The 22003-nt window shown below is 40.5% G+C and overlaps 1 protein-coding gene across 3 annotated transcripts in view; it reads left to right on the top strand.

The window, feature by feature from the left end:
• KCNT2 (potassium sodium-activated channel subfamily T member 2) overlaps positions 1–22003 on the top strand; it is a 1642055-nt gene that overhangs the window by 1220090 nt on the left and 399962 nt on the right. For all 3 annotated transcript variants that reach the window (XM_073642937.1, XM_073642939.1, XM_073642938.1), the window contains exons 15-16: positions 19746–19895; positions 21304–21530. In XM_073642937.1, coding sequence (XP_073499038.1) covers positions 19746–19895; positions 21304–21530 — 377 coding nt within the window. The remainder of the gene's footprint in view (positions 1–19745; positions 19896–21303; positions 21531–22003) is intronic.

Here is a 22003-nt window from a genome sequence, read left to right on the forward strand (position 1 = left end):
TGTAATCATACTAACCCAAAGAATAAAGTTTTTTTATCAATTTTACCACACATGGAATGGCATAAAAAAAAACTTGAATTGCTGATTTTTGTTCATTCTACCTCCCAAAAATCAGAATAGACAACGATCAAAAAATGTAATTTCTCCAAAGATGGTACCAATAAAAACATCAACTCTCCCAACAAGAAAACAAATAACAAGCACTCACATGACTCTGTCAGCAGAAATATGGAAAAATTATCACTTATACCGCATGAAGAGTGATGTAAAAAATAAATAAAACCAACTCTTCACCTGCTGTTGATTTGTTCATTCTGCCTCCCAAAGATCGCAGTTAGGCTCGACTCACATTTATCTTGCGCTTTACGTTGAGTGCTTACACCTGGGTTTCCATGTAATTCTCTGAAATACGATATTCAGATGGAACACCTGGCTGGAGATTCCCTATAATGAGGCAGATAAAGGGACTGTGGTCACCGTCTGGCCTATGATCCGGCGGTGTTCATCTTTTTAGGCTTGCATAAAAGCAGACCACCACAGTTTTCTGCACATCTGAAAAGAAGAACATCGCTGAACAGTGGCCAGACAGAGGCCAGAGTAACTCTACTGCCTCATAATAGTAAATGGTTCCCTCGAGGGTTTCATTTGAATCATGTCACTCAGAGATTTAGATGGAAACCCTGATATAAGGACTCAGCGTAGAGTGTTGGATAAATGTGATCTCAAACATTATATAAAATGTTCCCAATAAAAAATTCAACTCAATTCACAAAAAAAGCATGTCCCCACGCAGGTCCGTCATCTGTTATCGGAAATATAGGGGGCTTCTACGTTACCGGTAGCACAAAGGCTCCAAAAAAGCTCTATGGCTCGTCACCCCCCAAAAGAAATCTAGAAAATTCTGTACTCCCAAATCCAAATGCCTCCCTCCCTTTTGAGCCCCACAGTGTGCCTAAACCATATAGTGTCCACATTTTTGGCATTTCTATAGCGATTAGAGCCCGCTTTATTTATGGGTGCATGTCTCCAGAAACATGAGCTGGGCATAACGTACTGGACACTACAAAGTACTGGGCACTGCAATGTATGTGCACTGCAATAGCAGATTTACAATATTCACTCAGCAACATCCACTGCTGCTTCTTTCTGGAAAACATCCATCGAATCAAATTCATGACTACATCTGTAGATAAATTCCCAAAGGGGTATATTTTCCAAAACAGGGTCATTTGAGGGGGTATTCTGCTCTTCTATCATTTAGGGTCTCTGCATATGGAGTCTGCAAACAATTCTAGGAAAATCTGTGCGCCAGGAGTCAAATTGCGCTCATTCCCTCCCGAGTCTTGCCGTGTGTCTAAGCAGTACTGTACAGTCGCATATGGGGTATTTCCACGTTTAGCAGAAATTGTGTGACAATTTTGGTGCCATTTTTATCCATTTCCCTTTGTAAAAATGTAAAATCTGGGGCTAAAACAAAATTTTGGTGGTAAAATTTAATTATTGTTTCTTCACTGCCCATTTAATATAAACTTTTATGACACACCCATGGTGTCAATATGATCACTGCATCCTTAGATGAATTCATTGAGAGATGTAGTTTGTAAAATGGGGTCAATTATGGGGGGTTCTGCTGTTCTGGCACCTCAGTGGTTTTCCCAGTGGGTAATGATACCTGCAAACCATAACAGTAAAATCTGCATTAAATTATGGCACTCCTTCCCTTCTGAGTTTTTCACTGTGCCTCAAAGGTAGTTCCCGATTACATGTAGGGTGTGGGCATATTCAGGAGAATTTGCACAACAAACTGAGAGGTCCATTTTTTTCTATTAGCCCTTATAAAAATGTAAATTGTGGGGCTAAAATAACATTTTAGTGGTAAAAATGTAGTTATTCTTTCTTCACCGTCCAAAGTTATAAACTTCTGTGAGGCACATATGGAGTCTACATGCTCACTGCACCCCTAGATGAATTCATTGAGAGGTGTAGATTGTAAAATTACATAACTTATGAGGAGTTTCTGCTGTTCTGGTGCCTAAGGGGATTTGCCAATGTGACATGGCACCCTCAAACCCTTTTATCAAAATCTGAACTCCAATATGACGTTTATTCCCTTCTGAACTTTGTTTTGTGCCTCAAGATCAGTTTTTGACCACATATGGGGTATTGGTGTACTTAGGAGAAATAGCACAACAAATTATATGGTGCATTTTCTCCTGTTACACTTGTGAAAAAAAAAATTGGGGCTAAAAGAACAATTTTGTGGGAAAAATTTAGATACCAAGATATCTTCCTTGAAGGGTCCAGTTTCCAAAATGGGGTCACTTGTAGTGGTTTCTCACTATTTAGTCAAAGCAGGGGCTCTCCAAATGCGACATGGTGTTTGCTAATTATTCCAGCGAATTTTGCGTTCAAAAAGTCAAATGGTGCTACTTCCTTTCCAAGCTTTGCTTTGCGCCCAAACAGTAATTTTCCTCCATATATTGAGTATCGGCATACTCAGGACAAAAGTGCACAAATTGTATGGTGCATTGTCTACTGTTACCCTTGTAAAAATGCAAAATTTGGGGCTAAAAGAACCTTTTTTGTGGGAAAAATTTGATTTTTTTATTTTATTTTCAGAGCTCTACATGATAAATTTCTATGAAGCACCTGGGGGTTCAAGGTGCTCACCTCACATCTAGATACATTCCTTGAGGCATTTAGTTTAATGAATGGTATCACTTTGCGGGTGATTTCCACTGTGTAAGCACATCAGGGGCTCTCCAAACAAGACATCATGTCCGCTAATGATTCCAGCCAATTTTGTGTTAAAAAGTCAAATGACGCTCCTTCCCTTCAAAGTCATGTCGTGCACCAAAGCAGTAGTTTTCCCCCATACATGGGATACCGGCGTTGCCAGGAGAAATTGCACAACAATTTTAGGGGTCCATTTTCTCATGATACTCTTGTGAAAATGCAAAATGTTGGGTTAAAAGAACATTTTTGTGGAAGAAATGTGATTTTTTATTTTCACATTTCAAAGTTATAAATGTCTGTGAAGCTTGTGGAGGTTCGAGATGCTCACCACACATCAAGATAAGTTCATTCAAGGGTCTAGTTTACAAAATAGGGTCAATTGTGGGGGTTTCCACTGTTTAGGCACATCAGGTGCTCTCCAAATGCAACATGGCGTCCGCTCTCGATTCCAGACAATTTTGTGTTCAAAAAGTGATGCGGTGCTCCTTGCCTTCTGAGCCCTGCCGTGCACCCAAACATTAGATTTCCCCCACATATGGGGTATCAGCATACTTCACAACAGTTTTTGCTGTCCATTTTCTCCTTTTACCATGGCGAAAATAAAACATTGGATCTAAAGCAAAAGTTTTGTGAAAAAAAGTTAAATATTAATTTATTCCTTCCACATTCTTTTAAGTATTGTGAAGCACCTGAAGGATTAATAAACGTCTTTAATGTGGTTTTGAGTACCTTGAGGGGTGCAGTGTTTAGAATGGTGTCACTTTTGTTTTTTTTCTGTTTTATAAACCCCTCAAAATCACTTCAAATGTGATGTGGTCCCTAAAAAAATGGTTTTGTAAATTTCGTTGGAAAAATGAGAAATCGCTGCTCAACTTTTAGCCCTTCTTTTTAAATTCTTAAAAAAAAAATGTGTTTCAGAAATTGTGCTTATGTAAAGTAGACTTGTGGGAAATTGTGTTAACTATTTTGTGTGAGATAACTCTCTGGTTTTAGAGCATAAAAATAAAAGTTTGAAAATTGCAAAATTTTCAAAATTTTTGCCAAATTTCATTTTTTTTTCTCAAATAAACACAAAGTCTTATTGAACAAATTTTACTATTGCCATGAAGTAAAATAGTTCATGAAAAAACAGTCTCAGAATCAGTGGGATCCATTGAAGCATTCCAGAGTTATTACCACATACAGTGATATTGGTCAGAATTTTAAAATTTGGCCAGGTCTTGACGGTGAAAACAGGCTTGGGATGTGAAGGGGTTAAAATATGTTCATGAAAAAAAAAATCCTAAAAAAGAATAGTTTTTAGTGTAAAAAACTATCAAAATATGAAAAAAATCATACAATAAATCTAGCAACGCTGTAATCATATTGACATGAAGAATAATGCTGTCTGATTACTTATACCATACACTTTTCAGTGCAAGGCCTCCTTCACATGTCCTGGTGATTCCTGTACAGGAAAAAACAGCACTGGTGAGATCCGTAGCCCGTGTCTGTATGCCATCCATCCATATATCCATATGTGACATCCGTGTGGCATATGTGTGATATCCATGTATCTGTGTGTCCGTATGTCCGTGTGACACATCCGTATGCCATCCAAATGTCTGTGTGGCATTTACCGGCACCTGGGAAAAGCAGTACAGTTCTGATCCCATGCGCCAGCTGCTGAAGGCAACTCTCATCATTGTCCCCTGCTCGCGCTGAGATCAGCGCGAGCAGGAGACAGTGATGGGATGTGTATTCAGCCCCTGCTGAGTACATCCAGTGGAAAATTAAGAATTAAATAAAAAAATTGGAGTGGGCTGCCAAATCATTTTCATAACCAGCAGAGGGAAAGCCAACTTCTGAGGGCTGATATTACTTGCCATGAAAGGGGCCATTAGCCAAAAATGTTCCCTGGCTATTAATAACTGCCCACAGCTGCTTCATTAGCGTTTACTGGCAAAATTACAGGGTGAATTCATAAAACATTGACATAGGGTCCCCCTATAAAATCTACCTTTCAAAAGCTAAACTGACAGCTGCGGGCTGATATTAATAGCCAGGAAAGGGGCCATGGATCCTGACCCCTTCCGAGGCTAATAACATCAGCCTTCAGCAGCCTCAGAAATGGCGCATTAATAAGATGTGCCAAATCTGGCACTTAGCCTAGGCTCTTCCCACTTGCCCTGGTGCAGTGGCAAGTGGGGTAATAGGGTTGGGGTTCATGTCAGCCTTGTACAGGCAACTTACATGAAGCCCAGGGGTTTGTAATGGAGAGACAACAATAAGACTATTGCTAACCCCATAGTAAAAATTTGTGAATCAACACACAACCTGACAAAAATCCTTTATTTGAAATAAAAGTCGACAACCTGATTTACACATGTATTTAAAAATAAAAAACACAGTTATATTTACCTAATTCTCTGAAGCCATTGTCCCCTGTAAATATAATATAATAATATAAATAATATAAATAAATAATATAAATTAAATAAAAAAGCAAATTTATACTCACCTAACATATAATCCCAGAAGCTATTGTCCCCTGGAAAAAAAACAAAAATAAAAAACAAAAAAACAATATCCCTCATCTGTCCGAAGTGTAATGAATCCATACTGTCCCTCACCGTAATCCATCAGTGCGACATTCGCTCTTCAGCATGAATGTGGGCATGAGGCGACCGCTCATGCTTAAGAGCAGGGGAGAATTACTAGCTGCAGCGAGAGCGGTCCCATGAACTGCTGTGACCTCAGTGAGATCATCGCAGTCCACCGTCAGAAATTTCACTTGGTCTTGCGCTGAGTTCACTGTGAACATTGAAAACAATGGGTGTGCGTATGTCCTTATTTGCAATCCTTAAAAAATGGACCACATACTGACATACAAAACGGACGTCTGAAGGGGGCCTAAGGCTGGAAACAGACTAGCAAATTGCATCTGATGTGATGTGTGACAGAGTCACTGGTGTTATATGTGAGGATATGTTTCACTATGCTTATTAGCCTTAGTGAACTAAAACCTACAATTTCCTTCAGCATGTTATGTGTCGTGGGTTAATTCATTATATTCAAAGGGTGTGGTTTTTGTGAGTAGGTGAGAGACGGACGAGACTCCTACTTACCATATCTCCGCCTTGAGTAGTTAAATACTCAGTCACTGTTTTTTCCCTGTGTTGTGGTTTGGAGAGTGAAGTCTCCAGGCTGTGTGTGGTGAAGCCAGAGAGCTCCACCGAATGACTGGTGTTTGGTGGGACTTCACTTTGTTACCCGGATCGGGCGAAGCCCAACTCACTTATGGACTGTGCTGTACTTTATCTTTTGTTTCCTGTTATCCAGGAGACGACTTGTTTATTTTTGTAGAACCCTGGTGGAGTTTATGCCATCTAATAAAGCAGCAAGAAATTACCCCGAGGCGTGTGTACCATGTCTGCCACTGTGAGACCGAGCAAGTCGCTTTACTACAGTTGGTGTGAGAGTGCTGGCAAGATTCCAGGAATACGTGTACCTGCGACAGAGAGCGGTGGGTGTCCTAGGTGAAGGCCGTCAGTCAGCCAGAGATGTCCAGCAGCATGGAGGAGCTTATTATGAATTTAGTCTAGAACCAAGCGCAGCAACACCAGCAGCACATGCAGCAATTACAGCAGCATCAGGAGCTACAGCAGCAGCAGATCCTGCAACAGCAGCAAGCTCAGCAGGAAACGACCAAACTATTGTTGCAACAGATCCAGTTACAGCAGAGGCGAAGCAGCAGCACCAGCAGGAGCAGCAGCAGCAGATACATCTTCTGGTGAACGATATCCAGGGCAGACCGACCTCCCCACCCCCAAGGCCGACTGATGACTCATGAGTCAGGAAGGCGGTAAGACGGGCCATGCAGAAGATGACCCCCGGGGATGATGTAGAAGCCTTTCTGAAAGTCTTTGAGAGGGTGGCTGATCAGGAGAGACTTCTACTGGAACAGTGGGCAGAGGTTCTGGCTCCATATTTGATGGGTGAACCTCAAAAAGCATATTATGACTTTTGCAGCATGCCAAAGAATATGCCAAACTAAAGACAGAGATCTTGGCACGCCTGGGAGTGAATATGGCAGTGAGAGCCCAAACGAGTCCAACACTGGGCATATGCTGGCGACAAACCCCCTCGTTCACAGATGTTTGACCCACTGCATCTCATCCAGAAGTGGTTGCAGCCAGAATCTTTCACTCCTGCCCAGATGGTCGTGCGGGTGGTGATTGATAGGTTCATACACTCCCTTACCAAGTCGTTACAGACTTGTGTTGCCCAGGACGATCCCCAGTATGCAGATGACTGCTTCGGACTAGTAGACAGGTACCAGGTGGTTGAGAAATCCCTTGGGAAATTGAATATAGTCACATCCCCATACTGGGATACCCAAAAAGGCATGGGTTCACCACGAAAGGGGTTTAGAACCACAACTGGGGGGCATCCCACTTCCACTGAAGGTGCCGCAAGGACCGTTGTTAAGGATATGGTCTGTTGGCAGTGTAACAATCCGGGACATGTAGCCACCCGGTGTCATATGTCAGCTGAGCCAATGGACTGAAGCATAGGCAGACGGTGTTCCTATTATGCTTATCCAGTCTGCAGTGTGGACTGTCAACACAGCGAGCGGCCACAGGCGTGTGCTGTGTGCATTAATGGAGTAAAAGTGCTTGGACTGTTAGACTCTGGGAGTCTGGTGACCTTAATCAGAGCTACCCTTCCCCACCAGTTGGTCACTACCAAAACCATGTGCATTCGGTGCATCCATGGGGATGCCAAGGACTACCCCATAGCCACAGTGAAAGTAGGAACAGACTGTGGTGCCCAGTCCTACGAGGTCAGGGTGGTCAAGGACCTGATACGTCTCGTCACATTGGGCCACAATTTTTCTTTGTTTTGGGATTTGTCGTGAAAGGGAACCGGGCTAATTAGTATAGACAAAAGTCAGGTCTCTAGGGATGAACCGCCGACAAAGTCTCAAGTGGATGAATTCCCACTGTATGTCCTTGCCGGCAATGAAGGCGAGATGGTGACCAAGGAAACCGACCTTCCTGAGTTAGATGTGTCTGGAGAGAACTTTGGGACTGCTCAAGTTTGGGACCTGTCATTAAAGGGGGCGTTTTACCAGGTTATTTTATGCAATGGAGTCGCTCAAGAGGTTCCCCCACTTTGCAATTCAGGGGGAGTTGTTTTATTGGTTGCAAAATTAAGGGGCGGTGAGATAGTGGAACAGCGGCTAGTGCCGGGGCCATACCAACGGAGGGTATTAAATATGGCCCATTCACATGTTCTGGGTGACACCTAGGGGTCGAGAAAACTGAGGAGAGGATATTGAGAAGGTTTTATTGGACAGAGTGTTACCAAGAAATTCTAAACTATTAAAGGTTCTGCCCCACCTAACAAATAACCGCTCCCTCTTCCCACTTCCGTAGTCCACTAATCCCACTAGAGGTGATAGAAATCACCTTTGAGAGGATTACTATGGACCTAGTGGGGCCTTTAGTCAAATCAGCCTGGGGCCACCAATACATTTGATCAAGGGACCCCCTTCATGAGCAAGGTAATGAAGAAGCTGTGTAATGTCTCCAAATTACCCAGCTGCGAACCTCTGTTTACCATCTGAAGACAGACAGCCTAGTAGAGCGCTTTAATAAAACCCTAAAAGCGATGCTCAAGAAAGTTGTAGAGAAGGATGGACGTGACTGGGACTATCTGCTACCATTCCTGCTCTTTTCGATAAGGGAGGTACCGCAAGCCTCCACTAGCTTTTCCTCGTTTGAGCCACTGTATGGACGACATTCGCGAGGGTTCCTGGATATTGCTAAGGAACTCTGGGAAGCTGAGGTTAAGCCACACCGGAGCATCATTGAACATGTCACCCAGATGCAGGAAAGAATGGCGAAAGTGATGCCTATTGTGAAGGCGCAACTCCTCCAGGCGCAGGAGGCTCAGGCAAGGGTCTATAACCGATCATCGAGGCCGAGGCAGTTCCAGCCTGGGGACCGTGTTTTGGTGCTAATCCCTACCGTCTAGAGCAGGTCCTTGATTGACCATACTTTGAGCATTTAAAAAAGAAGGACACTGCAGTAACAGAGTTATTTGATCTGTCCCATTATACTGAATGATTTTAGTGGGTTTTTTACGTGAACATGTTTTTTCTGTTTTAGATGGACCACCCCCCTCGACTCAGTGCTCAGCATACAATAATGTACACTTAGCATTAAAAGTGATCCAAAATGCTATTTACCTCTAATTGGTACCAATAAAAACTTTAACTCATCCCACATAAACAAACTCTCACACAGATCTGTCAACTGTCAATGGAAAAATAGAGAGTTGTGATGTTACTGGTACCTTAAAGGGAATCTGTCACCACATTTGACCTATCTAAACTATTAATATGGGCATACAGGTTATAAACTGCTGAGGAAAGTGATACCTGTGTACCTCATATCAGATGTTTTGTTGTTGATAAATCATCTTTTATCACTTTATGTAAATTACCTCTTCCACTCTATGAGGAGGACACTGCCTGGAAGATAACTCTGCCTCCAAAGTTTATTACACATGAAGGAGGAGTTACAGTGTGATGTGTAATGGCCACTCTTCTGCTCTCCTGATCTCACTGAAGAACTGTGTGTGATTATACATGACACATTATTTTTATTATTATTATTTATTTATATAGCACTATTGATTCCATGGTACTGTACATGAGATGGGGTTACATACAAAATACAGATATTACTTAGAGTTAACAAACTAACAATGATAGACAGGTATAGAGGGAAGAGGACCCGGCCCTTGCGGGCTTACATTCTACAGGATGATGGTGAAGGAGACAGTAGGTTGGGGGGTTTGTAGTAGCTCTGGTGGTGTTGAGTTGGCAGCGTGTTCATTTTCAGGTTCCATCTGAAGGATCCGAATATGGTGGCTAATTGGACTTGCTGAGGCACAGAATTCCAGAGGATGTGCCATATTTGGGAGAAGTCTTGGAGGCGATTGGGTGAGGAACGAATAAATGTGGAGGAGAGAAGGAGGTCTGGTAGGACTGGAGATTACGTTAGGAAACATATCGGGAAATTAGTTCGGAGATGTGTGGAGGAGAAAGGTTATGGATGGCTTTGTTGGTCAGTGTTAGTAGTCTGAACTGGATGCGCTGGGAAATTGGAAGCCAATGAAGGAATTTTCAAAGGGAGGAAGCAGAGGAGTAGCAAGGAGAAAGATGAACTAGTTAGGCAGAAAAGTTAAGGACAGACTGGAGAGGTGTGAGAGTGTTAGCAGGTAGGCCATAGAGGAGGATGTTGCAGTAGTCGAGGCGGGATGATTAGGGCATGCACAAGCATTTTAGTAGATTGAAAGTTTAGGAAAAGACGGATTCTGGAAATATTTTTAAGCTGGAGGCAACAGGAGGTGGCGCGAGCTTGGATGTGTGGTTTGAAGGACAGGGCAAAGTCAAGGGTTACTCCGAGGATGCGGATTTCCGGTACAGGGTAAAGCGTGATGTCATAGAATCATAGAATCATAGAATGGTAGAGTTGGAAGGGACCTCCTGGGTCATCTGGTCCAACCCCCTGCTCAAAGCAGGATTCACTAGATCATCTCAGACAGATGTCTGTCCAGCCTCTGTTTGAAGACGTCCATTGAAGGGGAACTCACCACCTCTCGTGGCAGCCTGTTCCACTCATTAATCACCCTAACTGTCAAAAAGTTTTTTCTAATATCTAATCTGTGTCTCCTCCCATTTAGTTTCATCCCATTGCTTCTAGTCTTTCCTTGTGCAAATGAGAATAAAGATGATCCTTCTACAATGTGACAGACCTTGACATATTTGTAGACAGCTATTAAGTCTCCTCTCAGTCTTCTTTTTTGCAAGCTAAACATTCCCAAATCCTGCAACCGTTCCTCATAGGACATGGTTTGCAGACCAGTCACCATTCTGGTCGCTCTTCTCTGAACTTGCTCCAGTTTGTTTATGTCTTTTTTAAAATGTGGTGCCCAAAACTGTACACAGTATTCCAGATGAGGTCTGACCAAAGAGGAGTAAAGACCGATAATGACTTCACGTGATCTAGACTGTATGCTTCTGTTAATACATCCCAGAATTGTATTTGCCTTTTTTGCTGCTGCATCACACTGTTGACTCATGTTCAGTCTATGATCTATTAGTATACCTAAGTCTTATTCACATGTACTGTTGCTTAGCTCTATTCCTCCCATTCTGTATATGCTTTTTTCATTTTTATTGCCCAGATGTAGTACTTTGCATTTTTCCCTGTTAAAAACCATTCTGTTGGTTGCTGCCCACTGCTCCAGTTTATTTAGGTCTTTTTGAATCCTCTCTCTCTCTTCTCTAGTATTAGCTATCCCTCCTAGCTTTGTGTCATCAGCAAATTTAATGAGTTTACCCTCAATTCCTTCATCTAAATCATTGATAAAGATGTTGAATAATACAGGTCCCAGGATGGAGCCCTGTGGTACCCCACTTGAGACATTCATCCAGCTGGATGTGAAGCCATTTACAACCACCCTTTGAGTCCGATCACTAAGCCAGTTATGAATCCACCTAAGAGTTGCCTGGTCCATTGCATACTTGGTCATTTTTTCAATAAGGATGGTGTGAGATACTTTGTCAAATGCTTTGCTGAAGTCAAGATATACTATATCTACAGCATTTCCCTGATCCACCCAGTCAGTGATTCTGTCATAGAAGGAAATTAAGTTAGTCTGACATGACTTGTAAGTTACAAACCCATGCTGACTCTGGTTAATCACTTCATTCTTATCCATGTACTTACATACATGTTGTTTAATAATTTGTTCAAAGATCTTTCCTGGTATAGAAGTCAGACTCACCGGCCTATAGTTCCCTGGGTCCACCTTCTTCCCCTTTTTGAAGATAGGAACAACATTTGCTCTTCTCCAGTCTTCTGGGACTTCTCCTGTTCTCCAAGAATTTTCAAAGATTATGGAGAGTGGTTCTAAAATTTCTTCTACGATCACCTTCAGTACTCTGGGGTGTAATTCATCTGGACCTGGAGACTTGAACTCATTTATGTTAGCTAAATATTCCCTCACAATCTTTCTGTTTACAGATAACTTGGATTCCTCAATTCCTTTAAAAGGACAGTGAAGATCAGTTGATGTTACATTTTCTTTCTGAGAGAAAACAGATGCAAAATAGGAATTAAAAAGTTTGGACTTCTCAACATCCTCTCTTACCATTTCTCCATTTTCATCCTGTAAAAATCCTATAGCATCTTTGACTTTTCTATTACTTTTGACATACCCCCAAAATCCTTTTTTATTGCTTTTGACATCTCTTGCAAGCCTTAATTCATTGTCAGCTTTAGCTAACTTGATACATGCCCTGCAGGATCTGCAGACTGCATTATAATCTTCTTTAGATATGCCTCCCTCTTTCCATTTAATAAACATTTCTTTCTTTCTTTTTATTTGTCATTTATTGTGATAGATAGATCAGGTGAGGAAGATACCGGAGATGAAGGAAAGATAAGGAGTTCAGATTTGTCCACATTGAGTTTGAGGAAGCGAGAGGAGAAGGAGGATATAGCTGATAGACACTCCGGGATTCTGGACATCAGAGAGGTGATGTCTGGGCCAGAGAGGTAGATCTGAGTGTAATCAGCATACAGATGGTACTGAAAGCCATGGGACTTTATGAGTTATCCCAGGTCAAGGGTATAGATGGAAAAGAGTAGGGGTCCAAGGACAGAGCGCTGAGAGACTCAAACAGAGAGAGGGTTGGCTGAGGAAGTAGTGTGGGAGTGGAAGACGCTAAATGTGAGGTTGGAAAGGCATATGGAGATCCTGGATAGGGAAAGGTCTTTTGACGCCAAAGGAGGCAGTGGCAGTGGTCAACTGTGTCGAAGGCAGAGTACAGGTCAAGAAGGAGGAGTATGGAGAATTGTCTGTTAGCTTTGGCTGTAGGTTCCTTTCAGCTGCCATCTCACAGACATGATGTGAGATGCAATATTCTTGCAACAAAGAATTGCTCAGAGAGCTGCAAAAATGTGTTTGCAAGAAGAAATTAAATTTCTCCTGTTCTGCGTTAGTTACATGTCTCACACTGGTAACTCCCCTTTTAATTAAAATGAGCTTTGAAACCAGAGTTATCTTCCAGAGAGCATCCTCCCCATAGCCTGGAAGAGGTTACAGCTTATTTTTTGCCGAACGAGCCATATATACAGTTTTCAGTTATATAATTTATTTACACATGACTTTTTGAGATTTCTTTTTATTCAATTTGATGATGAGAAAGCAAAATTTTTGCCATTTTTTTTATTATTTTTCGGTGTTCACCAGTTTACTAGATTGGGTTGTTTCGGATGCGCCGATACCAATTATGTCTGCATTTGTTTAATTTTGTTTTAACAGAAAAGCTGCATTTATAGTAATGAAACAATTTTTTGTGATTTGTGTGCACTTTTTTTGTGTGTTTTTACTTTTCTCCATATTTTATTTCACTTTTTTTATTTTTATCACTTAGTCCCACTGTAGAACATGTATATTTTTACTTTGATTACTGGTGCATGCAATGCATTACTCATTAAAAAACAGAAAGAAGGACAAATCATGCGGCGTGCCTAGGGCGTTGAGGTGAATTTGACCACGCTCCTAGCCACACCCATTTGCCTTTTTTTTTCTATTCTGTTTGTAGAAGTCAAAGGGGTGGTGGCAGTGGGGGATATTCAGCAGAAGCCTTAGACTGCTGGGCATAGACCCAAATCTAAGACTGTCTCGCTGTATGCAGAATTGTTGAGACTAGAGATGAGAGGATCGATTTACAGGACTACAGTCCAGCATCCGGGTCAGTAGTACCTGGCAGCTGGAAGGGAGGCTGTGAATCTCTTACCTTTTGGCTTTTGATTAGCCAGGGCTGGCATGACGTCACCTGTGTGTAATGCTCTTCTCTAGTTGGGATCTTTTGAAGTTATTTGTTGTTCTGTCATTCATAGTTGTAGCAGCCAGAACTTTCTCATTTTTATATAACTTCTCTATATGACATTTGGCTTTTTTTTGTCGGCAAAGCCATATTCACAGATTGTATAAATACTGTGTTGTTTTCTACAGATTTCCCCCCTTTATTTGATGTGTTTGGTGCAAATTTTGAAGCCACATTTTTAATGTGTATTTCCTACAGTACAGAAAAGCTTTGATTTTGAGTCTGCACTTAAAAAATTGTAGTTTTATTACATACGTTTTTTAGGCTCCAGATTAAAACTTATAGAGAAAAATAGCACCAAAACTGTAACGTTCAGCAGTGTCTTTAGAAGCACAGTGGGCAAAGTTTTCATGAAATCCCATCTACTTTGATAGGCCAGTTAAATGCAGCAGAATGTATGTGTGTATGTAGTATGTTAATGTTTTCTGTTATAAGATATGATGCCCCAGTAACTTAGTTCAGCCACTAGAGGTCACCGATGTACAAGAGAAGAAAACACTGAAAACGGGAAGGAGAAATAACGGTCGTTTTCCTGAGGTGATTTTGTGTGGAGACGTGCTGCCTGAGAGAGACAGGAGATTTAGGAGCCTGAAGTGATCCATATTGGACGGTGTGATCCAGTGAAAGTGGCTCTGTGAGTAAACTTTGATGTGTGACCGGTAACCTACAGTTTAGTTAGTTAGGGAGATTTAGATAGGATTCGCAGCATCTCAAAGAACATTCCCGTTACTGAGATTACAGATGGACTGATGGAGACTGTGTGAGCTCCAGTATTTCTAAACTCTGGTGAACATGAATGCCACAGGAGAGCACCGTGAAATATTACTGGGACTAATCTGAATCTTCACCTACACCTGTACCAGAGAATTCGGTGACCTAGGAAGCTGATTAAATCTTGTGGCCGGACGTCAGAATAACAAGTTCAGCTTTCTGTTTGAGGATATTCTGTCAGGGCTATGAAGGGTTCGCAAAGAGGACAGTGTGCTGTGGAAATGTTGTGTTGATACAAGTGATTAATCATGTAAATATTTATAAATCAAGGGGAAAACAGGGTACCTGGAATCATTTGTAATTTAGGCAGGAGGAGGGTGTAAGATTGTATTCCCGAGAGAACCACGTGTCACGGTCACTGTAGAACTACAGGTAGGCCCTGTAACGGATAAGGGTGGGAGTGGTACAGTCTGGGGATAGCTCCTTTTCCTGTCCGTGAAGCGGGCACTTGGGATCTCTCAGGCTGCATAAATTGTATCTTGTAGGTTTTTTTTGGCTGTCGTGACCCATACTGTTTGGAAGTGAAATACTGTTATTTTTTGCAAGTTATAAAAAGAAGTTTGTTTGGTACCATATCGTGGTCGGAGTCATTTATAGCAGCGCCGTTTCTCATCCTCACCTATGTACGACTGGCGTTACGGTCGTTACATTTGCAAAAAAAAAGCATCAGAAAAAAAACACAGCATTTACGTTACATGTGAATATGGCCTAAATGTCCAAGAAAAGTGGATGTGATTTCATGAAAACTCTGTCCTCAGTCCATCTAAAGACACTTTATTTCCCTCTTTTTTCTCTATAGGCTTCTATGTGGAGCTTGAAAAAAACACATGTTAAAAGAATTAATACCATTGCATTTTAAGCACACAATCACAGCTTTTCTGTACTATTAAAAATGCAGCTTCATATCTGCACCCAAAACTGCATCAAATAAGAGAAAAATGCATAAAAAACACACCAAGCATGCAATAATCAGAGAGAGCAATGTGCATAAAAAAGCAGTACATTACATGAGAACATGGCATCAGTGTTACATTTTTATTACATTTTTTAAGGATTTAATACAGAAAAAAAAATCAATCGTGCCTTTTTTTTATACTATTTACTGATCACCGGGTAGAAGTACATATAAATACACAGCTATGTACACAAGTATTTCTATGTGCCAGCATAATATGTCTGTGGATTCACAGCCTGCAATGCAACTTCATACAAACTCCTCCAAGGATTGTTAGTGCAGCCTGTGCCTGAAAGCTTCAGTTGCTGCTTGCAATGATGTAAGTTGGAGGATGGAGGTTGTGGGAACAATTCCAGGGGAGACCAGCTCTTGAGAGGAAGAGAATTGTTTATTCAATTTAATTATAAGTGCAAGCAGAGAGAGGCTGGCCCTGCCCCTAAGTAGGAGAAGCTACAGAGCAATGAAGATGCCGGAGCAAAGCAAGTAAGTGGAAGTTCAGGACAAAGCACTGATGTGCCAAGACAGGAGAGATGTCTCCAGCGCTGCCTCACACCAGGGCAGCAGGAGAAAAGCTTACTGCACAAGTGTTGGAATTTATTCCAGCACTTGCACAGTAAAGGCAGAGATGGAGGAGGGCCTGCTGGAAACTGGGCATGGTGTGACCAGCTTCTCCAGAATCAAGAGTCAATCTGGTCACAAACTGATGTTTGGTATTTAGGCAACAATGCTGACAGTGAGCATTTTGAAAACTGTCATCATTCTGCAACCTAGGTCCAAACGTAAAATATAAAGAAAGACCAGACAACCCCTTTAAGTTAAGGGTACCATCATTTTCACTAGCTTTATTTTTTACTTTCCTGTTCAAGCACAATTTAAAAGCAATGTCTTATTTTTATTAGTTGATATTCAGTAAATTTAAGTTGAAAATTACTTTTGTCAGTTTCAAGTTATTTCAGCGACCAATGTGGTTTTTTTTTTCTATAAAAAATAAAAAATAAACATATTTGGTGCCACAACAATCCCCAGCAGATCGAATTTGCGTCAGATTTCCTGAAATTTCTAGTTTCACAGGAAATTGAACATTTTGAGATTTGACCCGCAGTTTGCAAAAAAAAAAACCTGCACCATTTCCCACACTGCTGAAACATCAGAAAGCAGGCAAATGTCATTTTGAATTGCCACGCAGACATTCCCATACTGCGATACAACTTTGACATCTTATGGATTTCTATAACTTGTATATGGGGGTCAATGACTGGGCCATCAGAGATAAGTGGTTCTCAGTAAAGTATATAAGGCACAGTAATTTTTCTTCTCCAGAGTCACTGGATAAGTCTCTTTCCTCTGTACAGAGTAAGTTATTATGGTCAACAGGGTCCTCTCTTCTTGCTGCCTTCGGCTCCTGTAGAGTGGAAGCTCTTATGGTCAGAAGGATCCTCTCTTCTTGTCTGTAAAGTGTAAACTCTTATGCTCAGGGATGTTGTTTCTCTCTCTATCGCTCTGTCTCTTTCCTCTCCATCGCGTGTATTTTCCAAGCAATTACAAACTTTCCAGCATTGAAATTTTCTCAAATGTATTCAACACAAATCTAATTATTTGGGAAAATTTGTCAAAATCGACAAATTTCAAAAGATCTGCTCATCTCTAATATCCTGCCAATGGTAATATACATTTTTTTCTAATACTTTCTCAGTGGAAGAGTTTTCATTCTAGTGAATAAATGTAATTTCCCAGGCTGTCCATTAACCTCTAAATGATTTGAATGGAAATAATATTGTTATGGTGACCATTAAGGGGCTTGGTTCTGCAGACTTGGGCAGCTGAGAGTCATCAATTAGGCATTCTATGCCTTCTTGATCTTTCTACATATGGCGTCTGATGAGATGGCTATTATGAATATAAGTCACATCAATCGTGATAGTGGAGGCAGCTGTCAGGAGATGCTAGGTCTAACTAGATCCAACACAGTCTAGACTGTCACAACTAAAAGTAAAAATATAAAATATGAAAACATAAAATTAAAAAAATATAAATAAAATTAACAAATAAAAATTATAAATAAAAATTGAAGTGTTTGTGGTGGGTGCAGTCTTGAATCCTGTACTGTATATTTAAAAAATTCTCTTCCAATGCTTGAAGACAACACTTGATGGCGCTGTATAACTGCAGATCAGAGCTGAAAACGTGTAAGTAATTAGATGAAGTGCTTATCTGCAGTTTTCACCGCACAGATCGGAAATGATCATGTATATATAATTGTAAGATATTGTAAAGCTGTGTATTGTGCTGTTTTGTCTTCTGGAAAATTGAAATGCAAAATGTTTTTTGAATGATTTGAGCTTTAATAGTTCCTGCTTTATTTTTTACGCTGCATTGTAATCATGGATTCTTGGTCGTCTTCAGACTGAATCGTCATACACTGCTTTCATTCCAAATAAGTAAACACTAATGTTAATGCTGGTGAAAAAAACAAAAAGTGCTGACTATGATGCAAATCAAGGCGTCTCGGCAGCGTTGCGATGTGATTAAAAGCAATACTTAAAGTGTGTTTCAGGAGAATTAAGCAAGAAGTTATTCAGGATGTATATCTCAGGGCGATCAATAAAACTGTGACATGTGTTTGTTAAAATGCCATGTCTTTGCTTCATTTCCATACAATTATGCATCAGTCTGCCAGCTATATAGATGTGTGCTCTTTAACCCCTTACTGTAGAGGTGTGTACATAGTGCGCCATGCACAGATTTTACTAGCCACCAACTGGCAGCATGGTTTCTGGTCAGCGGACATTTAATAACCTGTTTAATTGGCGGCGCACAGAAGAATCTGCATTAGCTGGTTCAGTGCGCATAGGCTGCCATTTTTTTCTGACAGCACAGCTCCTGATTACACAATATAATGTGCTGCCGAGAATGATGATCTTTTGAGCAACTGAAAAAATTCATATCAACCATTGAAAGAGCATTTTGCTCATTTGTGAGGTGATGAGTAGCGTGTTTAGACTGAGTGACAATCATGAAATAAGTTTATATTCAATACAAACTCTATAATACCCGCATGCTAGGCTCGTTATGGGAAATAGTTGCATTCTTTGCTCACACCTTTTTTGACATTCTTTGTAATCCATGCCATACATGCAAGAAAGAAAATAAAAGTGGAACATGAAAACACCTAATAATGCAGTCTAAAACAAATGTACACTCGCTTTTTAAGTGAGGTAAAACTGTACTCTAACACTATCCAACAATACCAATGTACTTTTTCTTCTCTATCCAGCTCAGACCTCCATGAAAACTTATTCTTCAAAGGTTTCCAGCTAAAAGCTGTTTGGTTCCTGGGTTTTGAAGCAATCCACAGCCTTGATAGCAAACACAAATATTTTACCCTCTGTCAAAACCTATAAACTAATTCAGACAACAGAACAGAACCATAAATAAATTCAAACCCCAGAGCAGACATCTAAAAAAAATCACACCCCAGGCTACAGCTAATTCAGACCCTGAATCAGATCCCAATGCATTTAAGTTAAAAATGCAGGAATTATGACTCTATCCTCTAAACCAAACCCATTTATTTAATGCTGCCACAACGATGGAAGCAGATCAATGCACTCAATGTAAATCCATTCATTTCATTAGGACACCACACTACCTGACACAGAATCCACTAATTGACCAATGTACTGGCAGATGGAGGAGTATAAAGTAGGGGTTGCGGCACTAGCCTCTTTAAACTGCTAATCCACGGAGATGCCAAAATTTGGACTCCCACTTTGTGGATATGATGACCCTGAAATCCAAAATCCCCTTTAAGGAATATCAACTTTAAGTTTGTGCTATTTTTCTTTTTTCATAATATTGTTTCCTAAATTTATTTTACATTTGGAGACTTTTGAACCTGTTGCTAATTTCATATAGATTTGTGATGTTGCAATGGTCACAATATTTTTAGTTATCAGTGTCAAGCTATACTAATCATCCCAACAAAATTAATGTGCAAACTTGAGAAAACTACATAGGTCTGAATAAATTACTTTAGTGGATAAATACTATGATAGAGAAAGGACAATATGTATTGTATCAGATATGGAGCTATGAAAATAGTCATAACAATTTTGGAATGTTTCTGTTAGATAGCAGTCTTATTGGACCTTCCAAGTGCTTTTTTCTTCTGTTCTCCAAGCCACTGATTAATTCAAGAGAGACAGAGGTGAAATGTTGTGTTAAGCCTCAGAGAAAGCCTTTAAGTAACAATATAAATTATGCTGTGCCTTTTATCAATGTCCATTTGGGATATACTGTACTTAGTGTTTTTCTTTTTTTGGAATACAGAGAAGGACAGCAGTCTCCAGAGCAATGGCAGAAGATGTATGGTAGATGTTCAGGCAATGAGGTCTACCATATTAAGATGGAGGAAAGCTTATTCTTTGCTGAATATGAAGGAAAAAGCTTCACATATGCTTCATTCCATGCACATAAAAAGTAGGTATAAATCCACTGTACATTTTTTTATATTCAATTTTTATACTGCTGTATACAGTGTATTTTTAATATTCATCTAGTTACAAGGTTAGGCTTTATGTTCGCCTGCATTAATTTCTATTCTAATATATTAATAGCATATCTGCATAAATGCTCACCCCTTCCTATAATGCAAAGTATCCATCAGGGATCATTGTAGACAAAAACTAAAATATAGCATTTGGTTATAGTCACATAATAGTTACAGATAAAAACATAAATCGCACATCCCAAAATCATACAATGCCACTCTTCAACATTTTTTTTTAGAAATGAACCTAAAGTTTTTAGTTTATCATTTTAATCAGAATGTATGATGTCCACTGTCACGTCTTGGTAAACTTTTCAGTGAGTCTCTGATCCCTAACCTAAAGGGGACGGTGCCATGCGGTGACCACTGCTGAAGCTACAGAACACCAGCATGAGGAGCTACCCGACGCCCAAGACAAAGCCCCCACGGCTCCAGGCCACTCCACCCCACAGGCACAGCAGCAAATGGCTGCCATACAACAACAACACTAGTGAAAGGAGCTAAAAAATTTTTCTTTTCACATGTTCTCAAACTAATAACTGAGATTAAAAATAGGCACTACCCCTCATGTTGTCTCTTTAGTAGCATGAAAGAAAAATGTGGATATCTCTGGAATAAGACATCGTATCACAGATATCAAGGTATCATTGTATTCAGCTTCCTATGACCTACATGCCCATATTGACGGCTAAGGAGGGTTGATCCTACTGACAGATTTCCCTTAAAACCCTTGGTCAGTATGTGAATTTGACTTCAAATATCAAGCTTGTGGAGCTGGTCTTGTCTTCGGAGTTACAGAAGGTCATTACTTTTTCAAAACTGATACAAGTACCATGACTTTGTTTTAGTAGTTTAGGCCCCCATACATATTAGATACCTGACAGCCAGAAGATGGTTCAGCCATCAGCTATTTCTCCAGACTCCCTGCAAACACAGGAGCACGTGGCGTGGCCAAGCTCTCCTGAGGTTTCTATGATAGACACTGCTGGACCCCTCTGGCAGTGGTAAATCTCCCATGAGAACAAAAGGATCAGCTGCTAAAATTCATCAGGCCAGATGCTTCTTTCCCCCCACATCATCTGTCAGGGGAGAGTAAGGAGCCCCCCATACTCATGAAACTGCTGGCCTATATAGGTGGGTTCAATTGTCTTTATTTTAGATTATATAGTGGCTGTTATAGTTCCAGATCTGTGAAACGTTGTGTTAGATGAACTTAAATATAGAGAATTTTCTATATGGTTTAAACTTTTTTATGCACTGAGTCACTAAAAAAGAAATGATTAGCATGTCAAAGGCTTTCTATCTCACAGATCTCCTGCTGCCCTCCTTATCTCCCAGATTTGGTGTCTGCCTAATTGGTGCAAAAAGAGAAGATAACAAAAACATCTTGCTGAACCCAGGGCCAAGATATATCATGAGCTCCACAGACACCTGTTTTTATATTCATGTGACAAAAGAAGAAAATTCAGCTTTCAAACAACATGAGCAACTGGAGAAATTACGCAAATATAAATCCTATCACGGACCATCCAGGCTACCTGTCCACAGTATAATTGCCAGCATGGGTGCGTATGAACTAAAAATGTGTGGAAACAAGGTGTTAAGATAGATTTAATGAAAGTTGGTGATATTGAAATGCAAGTGAACCCATTAAAAGCTTTTGTATTTTTACAGGCATTTGTCCTAAAAATGTAATCAGGATGATGACAGTAAAGAGAGAGAAACTGATACATCAGAGAATAGAAAAAGAGATACAATTTATCACTCATGATTCAGATTATACAGGACTTAAAAAGGTTCTACCAAGTTAGTAAGTTATATCCTCTCACAATAGGATAGGAAATGACTTAATTTCTGGGGGTCCAATTGCTGGGATCCCAATTGATTTTGGCAATGAAGCTCTGAGGTCGAGCATGTGCACCTCCGCTCCATACATTCTCCATGGGACTACTAGAGATAGCCGAGAACATCGCTCCACCTTCATTTATGCGAAGCTCATTAGAATATTTCTCCTCTTCTTATCCCCAGTGACGCCTCC

This window comes from Phyllobates terribilis, unplaced genomic scaffold (genome assembly GCF_046119375.1).
Source record: "Phyllobates terribilis strain yellow unplaced genomic scaffold, ASM4611937v1 Scaffold_8__6_contigs__length_399053987, whole genome shotgun sequence".
Lineage (NCBI taxonomy): Eukaryota > Metazoa > Chordata > Amphibia > Anura > Dendrobatidae > Phyllobates > Phyllobates terribilis.